At 33.5% G+C, this 15778-nt stretch overlaps 1 protein-coding gene across 1 annotated transcript; it reads right to left on the minus strand.

Annotated features, from left to right (window-relative positions):
• Positions 1–2624: 2624 nt before the first annotated feature.
• LOC132723441 (carboxypeptidase B-like) lies at positions 2625–7590 on the minus strand. Its single transcript, XM_060708166.1, has 7 exons — positions 7489–7590; positions 6951–7058; positions 6081–6197; positions 5325–5409; positions 4632–4831; positions 3925–4009; positions 2625–3006 (listed from the first exon to the last, which is right to left on the minus strand). The coding sequence occupies exons 1-7, from the start codon at positions 7561–7563 to the stop codon at positions 2822–2824; spliced, it is 855 nt and encodes a 284-aa protein (XP_060564149.1). The 5' UTR covers positions 7564–7590; the 3' UTR covers positions 2625–2821.
• Positions 7591–15778: the final 8188 nt, after the last annotated feature.

Genomic DNA, 15778 nt, shown 5'->3' on the forward strand with positions numbered 1-15778 from the left:
TATCGGTTATTGCATTATTGCCATGTTCTCTTTGCAATGGTGTATTGCAAGATATTTCTATTATTGCAATAGTTCTAACATTCAATTTGTAATTATCCAAAGTCACTATTTTAAAATAATACTTTTAAATGACAACATGTTGGAAGATTAAAGAATCATTGAATGATTAATAAATAATGAATTTTTGTAACATATATAAGTAATGCTGTGACAAGGCTTGAGGCAGGATTATTCAATATGTACAGTAGCTTTGATTTATTCTTGCAATAAAGCTAATATTTAGAACATAGTTTTGTTGGTGTCTTGTAACTGTCTTTCACTTTACAATCCATAATTTTTATAAATATCAAGGTATGGTGTCGATAAAAATTGCAGAATAACATCCTTTGGTAGTCAAAGATTATGTTCCTGAGAGATGATGCTATTGAGAGGTTATAATTATTGCAATGTATTATTTTGGGAAGATATGAAACTGTTGCTGTAAAGAGGTTATTGCTTGTTATGCATACAATTCAGGGCATTTTCTCCCTATCACCCAAGGCTAAAATAAGGCCCCTTTCCCAATCCAAAAATAGCCTCTTTTTTCTCAGTTTGTAAAAGAGAAAATCTCAACAACAGCGAAAAAGAACAAACTGTTTCAACTTCTTAAGAATTTGAACTATTTTGATAACTATGTTTCTTTAAAGAGGTGACAGATTATATGGTTATACACTTGTTAAAAAGTTATGTTACAGGTAGTTTTCTAGCTCAGGGTGAGCTTTTAGGATCGTTGAATGTCCATCGTCTGTCGTCCGTCAACACTTGTTCGTTAACACTCTAGCCTCAATCATCATCAAACTTGGTCAGGATGCTTATCTTGTTGATAGCTCGGATGAGTTTGAACATGGGTCATCTCATATGAAAAACTAGGTCACCAGAGCTAAAATAAGAAAAACCTTGTTAACACTTCTCGGTAACATTTTTGCCACAATCATCATCAAATTTTGTCAGGATGCTTATCTTGTTGATAGCTTGAATAAGTTCGAACATGGGTCATCTCAGATCTATGAAAAACTAGGTCACATGAGCTAAAAATAGAAAAACCTTGTTAATACTCTAGTGGTCACATTTTTGCCTTAATCATCATCAAACTTGGTCAGGATGCTTGCCTAGGTGATAGCTTGGAAGAGTTTCAACATGGGTCATCTTGGATGAAAAACTAGGTCACCAGAGCTAAAAATAGAAAAACCTTGTTAACACTCTAGCGGTCACATTTTTGCCTCAATCATCATCAAACTCGGTCAGGATGCTTATCTAGTTGAAAGCTTGAATGATTTCTAACGTGGATCATTTCGGATGAAAAACTAGGTCACCGTAGCTAAAAATAGAAAAACCTTGTTAACACTCTAGCGGTCACATTTTTGACTCAATTGTCATCAAACTTGGTCAGGATGCTTGTCTAGGTAATTGCTCGGATTAATTTGAACATGGGTCATCTCGGATGAAAAACTAGGTCACAGGAGCTAAAAATAGAAAAATCTTGTTAACACTCTAGTGGCTACTGTTTTGATCCAAATATCCTGTAAATTGGTCTGAAAGTTTGTTTTGATGATTTCTAGGTCAAGTTCGAATATGGGTCACCTGGGGTCAAAAACTAGGTCACACTGCCCAAATATGGAAAAACCTTGTTAACATTCTAGTGGTCACATTTTTAACTCAATTATCATCAAACTTTTCAGGATGCTTGTCTAGCTCATTGCTCAGATGAGTTCGAACGTGGGTCATCTCAGATGAAAAAGTAGGTCACCGGAGCTAAAAATAGAAAAATCTTTTTAACACTCGTGTGGCTACTGTTTTGATCCAAATATCCTGTAAATTGGTCTGAAAGTTTGTTTTGATGATTTCTAGGTCAAGTTCGAACATGGGTCATCTCAGATGAAAATCTAGGTCACACCGCCCAAATATGGAAAAACCTTGTTAATCCTCTAGTGGTCTCATTTTCGACTCAATTATCATCAAATCTGGTCAGGATGCTTCTCTAGGTAATTGCTCGGATGAGTTTGGACATTGGTCATCTCGCATGAAAAACTAGGTCACCAGAGCTAAAAAAAGAAAAATCTTGTCAATCACTCTAGTGGCTACTGTTTTAATCCAAGTATCCTGGAAATTGGTCTGAAAGTTTGTTTTGATGATTTCTAGGTGAAGTTCGAATATGGGTCACCTGGGTAAAAAACTAGGTCACACTGCTCAAATATGGATAATCCTAGTTAACACTGTAGTGGTCACATTTTTAACTCAATTATCATGAAACTTGGTCAGAATGCTTGTCTAGGTAATTTTTTGGATGTTTTCGATGGGCCATCATGACCCTCTTGTTAAAATTTCCCAAAATGTCAAATAAATTTTCCCAATTTATGTCAGAGGCCTTTTTACACCTTTTAGCCAAATAAGTTGCATTTGCTTAAAGCAATTTAAGCCCAACCGGAAAATTTATCATACAAATCATTAGAAACATATATAAAATGACTACTATGTTGCCCAAATTTACACAGTGATTAATTTCTACATAAAATGTAGCTACATGGATCCGTTCAACTCATTTTGTATAGAATGGCTGGTGAAAAAGAAACATTTGAAGGAAGAAAATACTTTATTGTCTATTTATCTCATGATAATGTATCATTGAAAACAAAATATTCTTTTTTATGTATGCATATAATATACATCAAAATAATAATACACACAAAAACAATATAAATATAAGTTCTATTTAAAAGATACAACATTGAAATGGACTGTAATATATATATTATTGCACATATTAATTGGTACATGAATGGTTTTAATTATTGAGTACATATTTAGCAAGTGCTATCAGTGCCTGTAATGTCTCTTTTCCACTTGGTATAATTTGGTCATCTGGAAGTAAGAAGCCATATTTCCCCGTATCTCTAAGCTCAACACCGTAGGCAAATTTTGCTCCTAGTTTCCCATATACCCAATCTGCACTGCTGCCACTTGCTACGTCTATGAGAAAAAGAGATTAAGCATTAACACTTAAAGGCACACTTATGCCTCAGACACAAATACATTTTTCAATCTTTAGAAGGGTCCAATAGGAATTTTATTATATTAGAATTAAATATTGATTTTAGAGCATGTTTGATGCAAGCTTATCACCTGTAGAAAGCATTGTCGGAACCCATGGTGCACATTCCGTAAATATACTACATATTTATGATAAATAGTCTGGGTTACCGAGGATGGAAGAAAGTAGCACTGCATAAAAAATTATTTGTCATGAAAGTTGAAAAATGTAAACAAAGTAGTATTTTCACTACCATAACAAATACTAAGTTACTATAACTGCATTAATTCCAAAAAGCCATAAAAGCTTAACATGGTTATAATAATTGGCTAATCTCATTAAAATCATATCCTATTTGTCACCCTTCTACCTTTCCTTGTGAAGAGTAACAGAGCGAAAAACTGTGATCTAATTTTAATGAGATTGGTTATAAATTGGCCAATGAGTAAGTATTTGGAAATTAAAAAAAAAAAAAAACTTTTCAGAAAGAAAAATAAAAACATTTCTGGGGCATAATGGGCCTTTAACTTACCTGGTTTCTTATTACATTACAGTAAAATCTTGATATCAAAAATGTTCTACAGGAACAGAAAAATACTGCCTTTTTTCAGGTACTCTTTTACAATAAGTAAACTTGCACTGCAATTGACATGTGCTTTATGGTTAGTTTAGGATTGCAGTTACATGGTTTCTAATTCAATTGTTCTGAAAATACATGTAGTTCAGTGGCATGGTTTCTTAATAAAGTTCAGTGGTAAGGTTCAGTTGCAGTAAGCCAGGTTTCTAAATATGTGTATAGGCTTTATGTAGAGGTGGTTTTTAAACATAGGTTTACCTGTCTATGTTTAATAACTTACATATAATATCAGCAATGGTACCATGTTCATATTTTGTACCATAAACCTTTTCCAGTGCATCAACAGCCATAGCAGAACCTTCATCCTGAAAATAAAGGAAGACAAATCTATAATGGAATTGAACTTCCTGAAATAAAGGTTGATAAATATACATTGTAGAATAAAATTTCCTGTAATAAAGGGAGATAAATCTTGAATGAAATTGAAAGGAACATGCAGAACATCACTTCTTATAGTTTATATTTTGATCTCTTTAAATGCTTGCAATGCTTATGCACAGATCCCTTCATGACCCTATTTTTGTATTCAAATTATCAGATTAGTGGATTACAATAAAATTTTAATCACAATGTATTTGTTAACAAAAGAGAACATGTCATTATTTGGTGGTTAAATATATTGTGATGAAATAAGATAAGATCTGACAAACTGTCAAACCCATGCCCCCTGCCTACCCTTTGCCCCCACACGCTCCCCCCCCGACAAACAATTTTATCCAGTCAATTTTCCCACTAAAATACATGTATTTCAAAAAGTCATATTTTTATCCATTGTATTTGAAATCATACATGCAGATGTAGTTTTAAATTAAATTGTCACTGTTTCAGACTATAAAATCGTAATTTTAAATTAGATGTGTATTGTCAGAATATCAAATCATATTGAGAAACAAAACAAAAAAAATATTGCATGGTTACATTACTTACTTGTAGTTTGAAGTCCTCTGGGCGCTTCTTGGTATAACCCCATGGCGACATCCATAGCTGGGAGTAACTATGGAAATCTATGAATCCTTTCAGATTTTCGATTTTACTGAGAAAGTCAGCAACCCCCTTTACTTCAACTTCAGAGAAAGCTTTTGGTCCACAGTATGTGTCTGAACAGGGATCTTTACTTGCACCTTCCTCTGTAATAATACGTTCATAATATAGTACTCGAAGACGGGAGAGACGTATCATATTATACTTGATTTTCAGTAACTCAAACTCGCTTATCTCGAAATTCCGCGTAAGTCGAAAAAATGTTAATGCCCCGTCAATATTCTTTCTTTATCTATAAACATTGTACTTGCATATATGTAAAATATTTAAAATGAAGTACCACAAGTCACGTTTAAATTTGATTTTATCGTACTTTAAACACAGACTGTCATTTCATGGTGTTACAGAAGCTGCGAAACGGTAAAGATTTGGGGTTCAAGTCCCGATCAGGCTACACATTTTTTACCGTATGAAAAGGATATCTTGAATGTACATTTGTATTAACATGTATATGGAATAACCGAAACTTAATTGTTCTGCGAAAAAAATATCTAAAGTAAACCAGCCCAGTAACAACGGAAACAAAACTGCAGAAGAGCAAATGGCTTGACAAGTTTCAAACATAATGTCATGACTTACTACACCACTCCAGATCCCAGTTCCTGTTTGGGTCAACACCACGGCAGATACCTTGCTTTGATCTAGTCTTTCTCCACATGCGTGTCTATAATTGCAATACAAAGAATGAATCATTAGCGCCTATTATCAAAAGAGAAAAAACGTAGGGGATTCCACATTCATAAAATAAAATTAATTTAACTATTCTATAGTCAGCGTTATACAACTTTCGTGTTTTTCAAACTTGTCTGTAACAACTATCTGATATTCATCCTATTTCCGAATTTAATATGTTGTTTACACAATTTTACATAATATATTCGAACAATTCTTTCGTGGATTGAGCTTTTTGGTTTTTATCGTCGTAGCTGTTACCATGTGACCCGAGTCTTGAAAAAGTGAAAACTAAATTTTGATGAAATGTTGTAAGATTTGAACCAGCATGTCAAAAAGCGAGCGTCACCACTTCCACCACCTTACTGGCACTTACCAATAGGACCGCAGACTGCGGAGTATCTTCCCGATCCTGTACGTACTACCTGTATAATTATACCGTTCTTCTGGTCTTTGATAATCTTTTTAAATTATCTTAGATTACGGCTTTTATCATTTACATTGACTGCTAGTTTGACCTGACTGATTTGGCTTTTTTTTTTAAAGCAGACCATGTCAAATTGAGATATATGAAAAAAGGTAATTAATGACCGAAAAACATGATATATAATAACTTGCAAAAATCGCGAGATATTGCAATTTTTTGCGCTCAAATGCTCTTACCCTATCATCAACAAACGTGTACTCGTACCCGTCTGGGTTGGTAACCGGAAGTATATACCAATCAAAACTGTCTACCATTTCTGTTACATCCGTATCAATCTTGTACCTATCAAGCATCTGAAAGATGAAGACAGTGCTAAAATGCACGGATACACTATGTCCTCGGAGACAGTGCTTAACTGACGGACAAACTTTGACCCGACATATATTTTACTTAAACAACATTGAAATTTCAAGAATTTTATGGGGAAGTTACGATTATAATTGCAAACTAATTGACACTAAATATCTTAGTTAATAATCTTATTATCGTGCGAATATAAGAGTAGTTGATTTCCCCTCTCAAAGTCTTATGGATACAAAAAAAATGCCGAGCAACGGAGTCCGGAAGCCAGGAGCTATCTCTTTATGTTTTTTTTTTAATCGAACTATGAACTAATTCAGAACTGGACAAGTTCATTTTACAAGTTTAGTCGTGTAAAGGTTCAACTTAAATTTTATGGTGGTTTATTTGTGTCATGTCGTATTTTTACTTCTCGGGTCACTTTGTCGTACTTTCGTCTGGCACCCCACAAAGCAAAAGGCGAAAATACGACAAAGTATTTTTCACTTTGTGCCCCGCGGAGCGAAAGTATTAAAAATACGACAAATTGGTGACTGTCGTATTACCGTGTGTTCGCCTTGCACACCGCGGAGCGAAAGTGTATACGACAAAATGTTGATTTTGTCGAATTTTTCGTGTTTTTTGTTCGGCGCACCGCGAAGCGAAAATGCGACATGACAGAAATCAGACACCGTAAAAAATTCTGACTCATCACCTTTTAAACATGCTGACTAAGGGTTGTTTAATAAAATCATGTAATATTTTACCTGTCCAGCCATGTAAATAACTGTAGCTGGGGAGATCCACTCACGTGCATGAATACCTCCTTCAATCCAGAACGCTGGTCTGTCCGCATTCTGTGGCTGTGTACTAATCTAAAAATATGATTTGGATACATATTTTTCTGTATTTTTTTCTGTTTTTTCTTGCATTTTTTCGAAAACTACAATTTAAAGACAAATAATTTTTTTTATGCGCTTGTTTTTTAGGTATAAGAAACTGGATGTGCGACAACGTAATATGTCAGTTTTGAAAGTTATGAGAGAAAGCTATTCAAAAACCTTTTGATGAATAACATCTTTGAATTAAAGCAGTACACCTTAAACGGAAATCCTTTACCAGAGGTCAACAATTTTTATTCAATAAAATGAGCGAATAAGTTAAAAAATTTACATATTTTGTGATAACATTCCACATAATGGACAAAACCATTTTCCTTTTTACTTGTACTTACAAACTGGCCTTTTGTAGAGGTGGCCATTTTTTGGAGAATTTTACTGTCTTAATTTATAATAGATCATATACCTTTATTCCAACCATTTCTCTCCCCTCATAAGACTTTGTTACGTTAAACAAGGTGGCCCGGTCTTTGTACATCATTTGTTATATTCTGCATCCAGTCAATAAATCTAACGAAATAAACAAAATGAAAACATAATATTGTTTTCATTATTATTGTGATATATAAGAAAAGATTGTCCTTTACTAAGGGCGCTCACTGAACTATTCATATACAAATGGTAGATATCCAGGCAAGAATGAAAACTTTTTAAAACTTTGCATGAATAGGTTAACAGAAATTATTAAAGCGCACTCTTTTTGATGTGTCAGTTTTCTTAAATTTGAATTTCAGACCCAGTGAGATTCTATAATGTGATTTGACATAAACCGTTCTGATCGCCGTCAAATTCTATGTCACAGACAATAAAAAAACAAGAACGTTTTTCCTTTTCTTTTCATACACGAATGCACGTGCGATAACTGAAAAATTATGTATATTTATACTTACATGTCGTCTAACCTGTGGTATTTTGTGTAGTCAAAATTCGTTGGCTTTGGACTCTCTAATATTTCTGTAGGCCTTTTGTTCATCAATTATTTGCTGAACATTCTCAATCATGATTTTAACGGACATTGTCTTTGTTCCAGCAGATAATTTGTGACGTCATCATATTCAAACGGTGACAGACGAATATCTACGGAATTGTTAACGCTTGATGGGCACGCCATACGTCCAAGTGCTGCAAATAAAAGTCATATGAAAAAAAAAGTTTACTACCATAAACATGTGACTAAATATACTTAAGATATAATAGGTGACAGTACTCCGGGGTGACAAGATTTTGTTAGTCCTTGTCTTTAAAAAGTGGAATGTTTGTCTTAAGCATGCGTAATGCATAATCTGATTCCCCAACCCCACCTCAAAGTATTTTGAAAACAAGGAGATTACTTGACTTAACCTGTTCTTCTGACAGGAGATTCTGTAAAAGTTTCACTTCCGGAACGCTATGCGGAATTACTCTTATCACTTTAATGCCTGAAATAATGTAAATTTCTTAAAGAGAGGATGCGGCTTGTTTTTAACGTGAACGCAATCACTATTTTGATTTAGATTTGCCTGCTTTCGCTCCAGACAAAGATTCGTTTTTAACAACGCTTTATATAGCCTGGTTACAACAGTAAAGTAAATAACAAACCTGTGTTACCAATAAATATTAAAGTCAAGCAAGCCTGTATTATCCGTAAACGCCAATTTTATTTAATCGTACAGGTGATCAAAAAGACGATTATAAGATTTTTCACACTAATTAGAATGATCAATATGCTTTACAGGATGAAAAAAAAATAATATTAGATTTAAAAATTATTTTTGTCTCAACGAAAATAAATATTATATCTAAAATTGAGGAGATTCAAACTTACCCAGCAAACGGCCCGTGCCCCAGCGTTCCATTGAAGCCCAGCAATGGTAACACGAAAACGGCTAACACTTTCAACGTTTCCATTTTTAAATAAGTGAATTAAGTGATCTTATTTTTTAAATTCAGATATTTATACTCGTGTTTGAAAACTATAAAATCATGCGATTAAACCGTGGTGCAATGGTACCAGTTTTTGTATGGTCTAGATTAAACGTAATAATTATATCTGATAATAGGGACATACGATATGTTTAATTTTTCTGTATTGACTTACTTCAAGTGGAATAAGATTAAATGATAGCAAATCTCAACGATTACCCATTATCCAAAAAGTTTGAATGAAAGGGCGGAAAATCACGATTGGAATAGGGTATTATTATAGCTATGGTGGTCAGTTTTCAGTCGGGCATACTTCTGATCGGGAAACAAGGGGATTCCCCTTCAAGGCTTCCCGATAGGCCCGCAAACGTCAAAATCCTTCCCGATCGGGAATTTATTGGCCCTTTTTACGTAGTTCAGGAAAATGGCCGGTGCATTAATAGTTTTTTCAACCCAACTACAATATATGAATATCACATTTAAAGTGCAGAAAAGATATATCTAAAATCCTACCGAGTCATTTTCTTTTAAAATGTCTAAAATTAAAATAATCTGAAAGTGAATTTGAGTGAAGTTTTACGATTTTACTAAGAAGTAGCTGCTTCCCGTTTTGGAAACACTGTTTTCCTGATCAGGCATCTAGCATAATATTCACCATTTAAATGTTTCCTGTTTGGAAAGTTTTATTCGTTTAAGTTAGCGCGTTCTAATTCTGGAATTATTTCGTGTTGATTGAGATTGCTTGGGGACAACACCAACAAATAAAGTTATCTGTGCAACAAATCAAAATGTGAGTCATGGTTTGAATGTTTTGAAAGTCTGGTGTGCCTAGCAGGTTCAGATACAAATGATAGCATCAATAGGTGGTTGTCTTCTCAAATTTTTGTAAAAACGAATATTCAAATATATTCGAATATGTAAAAAACGCGAATATTCTAACATCAATTTTATTATTTCGTTCCCGGCCCTAGTTTATTTTTATTTATGCCCACTTCGAAGAAGAGCGGGTATATTGATTTGCTATGTCCCACAATATGCTGTATGACTATAAATTGTATGTATATAGAGGATAATAATAATAATAATATTAATAATATAATAAAGACTTTATTTAACGAGAGAACTCATGTTGAACAAACATATCAATCTTCCATGGGAGGCCCTCACAAGAACAATATAAATTTAACATATTCAAACTATTAAAATACATAAATGTAAAACATACAGGAGATTATCAATTTGTATACTTCCAATGTGTGATAAAACCTCAAGTATAAGGTTTTAAAATGGTTAACGAAGATGTAGCAGACTTAATATAATCCAGGAAGGCCGTTCCAAATACAAGTTTCCAGAATAAACAAAAGACTTACAGAAATTGTTCAGTATTTGGTCTAGGGGTATAGAGGTTGAAAAATCAGATATGTGTCAAAGAACCGCAAAATGCGAGTATGAAACATCTGACGATAAAATGAAAATTATTCAATAAATAGGAAGGCGCCCTGATTATTCATTATTTTTAAACATCCATAATAGCTTTTTGAAAAACAACCCTCTGTGAAAAGGTCAATCCAGCGGAGTTCAGAAAAAAGTTCAGCAGATGGAGTGTCATAATCTTTGTCTAGAATTAGTCTGCAGCTCTCTTTTGGAACTTAATGAGTTTATCTTCTAGAAAAGACGTACAGTTACCCGTAAATTATGCAACAATAATAAGATGTGGTAAATATTATTGCATTGTAAAAAGCATTTTACGTACAGGTATAGGATATGAATAATTTTATACGTGATAATTTAAATGTAACAATGAGTTACACTTTTTAAGGAACATTATCAAATTTGGCTTTGCCAAGACCCCAAAGGTGTTATAATTGTAATAACCAAATAATTGTTTTTCTTCCAGAAGCTACAAAAATTTGCTCTGTTTTTATATAAAATACAAGGGATTTACTTTCATTGAATATAATTTTGCTTGTGTTTTTTGAGGAAATATTACATGACCTTTAGTTTTGTTAACATTGATAGACATTGCGATTCAAATCACACAATTTGTTTGGCATTTAAAAGATCATTGAGGTAAGAGATTAAACTACTTCTGTTTAGGGATACCATTCAGAGTTGAAAAGGGTGGTGTCATCAGCAAAAATATCAGTTTCTGTTTTTCCATGGACAAAGGCAGGTCATTGAATATAGATTAAAAAACAGTATAGGACCTAGCACTGAGCCTGGAGGAACTCCAGTTAGTTACTGAACTTGACTCGCTGAATATTAAACCGGATATGTAAGTTCGTTGGATTCTGCAATCTAAATAGGAGGAAAACAAGCAACTGATGAAGGGTCTAGGTTATACATTCTAAGCTTTTCAAATAATAACAGAGTGATCCACATAGTCAAAAGTTTAGAGAGATAAGGAAAATTGAACCAACTATTTCATTTTTGTCAATAGCTGTAATCTCAATCATCAATAATTCTAATCATGCTGTTTGACATGAATGATTTGACCTGAATCCAGACTGACGTTGGTAAAGAAGTTGATTTTTTTTCTCAAAGGTATTGCTTTAAATGTGAACTGAACATGACGTTCAAGAATAAGTGATTATCAAGGGAAGTAATGGAAATTGGCCTATTTCTTTTATCACTTTTAGAACCCTTTTTAATGTACAGGAAATGAACTTTTTGCATTTTTTTGAATGATTTAGGAAATGTATTGTTTAGAATATTGTATTGAATATATGGTAAGTATGGGAAGCAATTATAATGAGCCGATAACTTTAGAAACCTTTGCACTGGAGACCATCTGACCCACATGGACTTTGGGTGAAATCAATCGGGATTTTAATTGGTTAAAACCACATATAGAGAGGCTCTATTTTGGTATTTTGAAAGGGGGTATATGCTGAAGTTTAGATGTAAATTTAGTTCAACAAGCTTCAGGATTTTCATAACCAGTCTGATTAATTTGGCATTGATGGGATTGGTGGAGATTTAGCGCAAATTGTTCTGTTGAATAAAAATTTGCAGTGATTAAAAGGGTCAGAAACCGGTTTGATCCCATCACATCATCAATAAAATGGTGTTTTGAACCTTGGAGTTTGTAACCAGATAATTCCTTTAACCAGTCCATAATTTCTTTGGGTTGTGTTTGTTTTGATTGGATGGTAATCAAATTAATAATATTGTCGCTTAGAATCATATATGAGAGACTTAACATGTTTGTTTCCATATGTTGTAATTATATTGTTGTCAAATTAACCTTATGAAACTGGTGTTTTTGTTTTAATAGCATCGAGGATGTTTTTTATAAAAATCCAGTTTTGGGTTTGGGTGACCCTTCTTTACCCCTTTTTTGTCTAGTTTTTGGTGCATGGGTTTTTCAGGACAGACAAAAATTTATCCAGTGAACAAAAATCTAATAGAGTTTATCTTGATTTTCCTACAGATTGCTACTTTCTGGACCAGGGTTGCTTCCGCTGACAATTCGGTTAAAAATCGATTTTCGTCAAAGTTTTTAAGAGACCGGAAGGTTATTGTATGCTTATTGCATGGGACCTTTACACTGATATTTGAAAGTTTTTGGTGTAAGACAAAATGGGAAAAATGGTCACTAATGGATTTAAGGGAAGGTAAAAACATCGACCTATATTTTTGAGGCATGTTTGAAAATGCAATGATCTATCAAATGTAGCAGAGCTTTGAAGTTACTCTGGTAGGTAGATTACCAACAAGCTGAGAAAAATTTACAGAACTGCATTAGATTCTAACCAAGATTTAGAACAATTATCAATGGCTTCAAAAATTATCAAGTTAAAATCTCCGATAACCAAATACATTCTTTTTCCTCTAAAATATGATTTTTCTAAGGATATAGCAAAATTTCAAGCCACTCAACTTTAAGAAGATGGTGGTCTGTATTCATAACACAAAATAATAACGATTTAACATTTAGGCTGTTTAAGGGTTCAAGCCAATGGATTCAATAGAAAAAACCTTTCTAAATCAGATCTATGTACAAAAGATAAACAGCTTCTAACAAAATAATTAAACCGCCTCCATTGGAAAAGGCCTGTCCTTGCGAAAAATGTAAAATTGTCCAACTGTAGTTCATTGTCCCTAGAAAAATTTACATTAGAAACGTTTCAACCATAAACAGAGTATATCAACCTTTTTGTTCTGAAATTATTAATTTTGAGTTCGTCTAATTTTGGGTACAAATTAGGTGAATATTAAGATGTAGTTATGTCAACCCTTTATGCTGTCCCAACGAGTTAACTATTTCTTATTGGAGTCATAGTTTAAAGTATTGTCATTTACAATTTCAAATTAAGTCAAATTAACGTTGGTTTTCCTCCATCTTTGAAATGAATTACTTTCACAAATTTAACGACGGGCGACCCCAAGAATTCTATTTTCCTCAGCCATGAAAGTTTGGTACTGGCAGTAACCAGGTTTCGTCTCTCCTCGCCCTGGAAAACGCTCCCCTTTCTGAAAATGAGACTTGTTTTCCACTGTGTTAATGCTATGGTCTCAGATGGCCATCCCGCTAGATAGCCTAGGACGTTTATAGCCTTCCTCATTTGTTCCCAAACAGTTTTCCAACCCCTTTCTATTTAGATGTAAATATCCCTTTATACAGCCGCCTTGTCCCTGGATACCCCCATGCGGATAAAGTCAGAGTCATGGTTAATATTATTTGTGATGACCACCCTGCACAAAGACTCTAAAACTGTTGTTGGTTTTCAAATAATAATGGTGTTGACAAGTTTGTCATTTTTCTGGTAGAATTGAAAAGAAATGCCTATTTTAACATTTTGAGGGTTGATGGTTTTTACCGTTGTGTAATTGTATCCCTTCAGCTCATCAACTATTGGTACTGGCTGGAAATCTGGCATCAGATATATTATTTGTGCCTACATGAAGTAATATTACATCTTTTATTCCTTTATTCCATTTGAAATCTGTATCATTCATTGATATGAAAAAGGTATTTTCAATTGTACGTATTCTTTCCACCAGCAGTGAGTCTTGATTGTTTACTTTCACATTAAAGTCTGACATTTCTGTTTTCGCACTCAGGATACCTGTCATTGAATCACCTGCTTATAAATGCAGAGTATTTAGATTTTGAATTTTTGATTTTCTGTTGGCCGAGTTTTTATTTTCAAGGCTTTTTTGTGTTATTTTGATGTCTTTCCCTCAAAATTATCCTGTTTTTGTGGCTCAGGCGAGATTCGTTTTTTTTTGCAGAAGTCCTGTATTACCGATCTACCCAATTTTTGCTGTTTTACTTCAAAACATTTCTTTCAACAGTTCATCTCTCAAGTCTTTTATGTCTTTCGCTACTTTCTTTCCTACACACTCAGTCACACTTTCAATTTTCGATCGATACTGTCTGCTTTCATTGTAGACTTGGCTAATCGATCGGCCTTAGTTGTTTTCTCTTTTGACAGGGTAACATTTTGCTTTTTTTTTAAATTTTTTCAATTTGATATCTTCAAGTATAAGACATTAGCTGTAAGCTTTGCTCAGATTATGTTTCAGTTTTGATAGCTCAAACTTTCAATTTTTCCACACTTGTCACTTTGTTCAAATGGACTTTCATGCGTAAATTTCATTTTTCACGTTTTTGTATTCTCTTAGTCCAGTTGAGCGCCCAATTTTTCATTTTCACCTTTTTAGAAATTTTGGATTGAGGACAGAAACTCTTTTAAAACTGAGGGGTTTTTTGGGGAGAGGTCCCCTTTGCGGTTTTTTCCTTCCTTTTTGCCCGCTTTTTTTTAAGCTTTCTTCAAAAAATTGGTTGGTTTTTCAGTAGTAAAAAAAACAAATCCTTAATTGTTTAACCTAAAATTTTGGAAACACATTAATGGTTCACTTTCATCAATATCAACCATTACCCTTTTACAGAACACCTATCAGTACTGATGGAAACAGACAGATTGTCCACACGTAATTACGTCCTTCATTCACTAAAGGTTCTTTAAAATATTGAATGAGTGGGGTAAGTTTAATACTTTAAATTTATTGAACCGAGTTGAATTAAATCATATTATTCGAGCCTCTGGCGAGCATAATATTGTATTTATTCAAGGAAAGTTTCAAATAAATTTTAGTATTGAATCTACACGAATATAATATTCTATTTACAAAACGGTAAACTTGTTAAAAAAATAGTAATTTTTCAATACGCGTTTATTAGAGTAACGCTAACTTAGCCGCTTTAACGATATGTTTCTATAATAGCGCAAATGAACGTCACTAAAGGTTATTAACTAGTGTAAATAGCGTTTTTATTAAAATTAGAGGAAATATTGAATGAGTGTAAGTTCAAATCTGAATTTATTTTCACGAGTTGAATAAAAATAATATTACCGCCCCGACCTCTGCCGAGCATAATATTAAATTTATTCAAACGAGTTGGCAATATAAATTCAGTATGGATAACCTAACATAATTTTAATGATTCTATTTATCACATACCCAAATAAGATAAGACTCCCTTTATCTCCTTGACGGCGCCTATATTATACCGCCTTAACTTTCGCACTCTTTACACTATGTTTGTATAACGCTAAGACGTCACGTCAAAATATATTGCACGCGCCGTGCAATCCATTTATTTTACGGAGTCGCAAAAATCGGCACGCACCGAGGTGTTGTGAATAAATGGCTTTAAATTACTTCCTGCGCAGCGATTTAAATGTGATAAACAATTTTTTATTGTTTGAATAAAATATATGTTAAATGTTTATTTATGTTTGGTTTCCGTCCAGTAACATCGGTAGACTCAGTTATAAATCTTA

Source organism: Ruditapes philippinarum, unplaced genomic scaffold (assembly GCF_026571515.1).
Source record: "Ruditapes philippinarum isolate M1 unplaced genomic scaffold, ASM2657151v2 ctg4974_1_1_1_1, whole genome shotgun sequence".
NCBI lineage: Eukaryota > Metazoa > Mollusca > Bivalvia > Venerida > Veneridae > Ruditapes > Ruditapes philippinarum.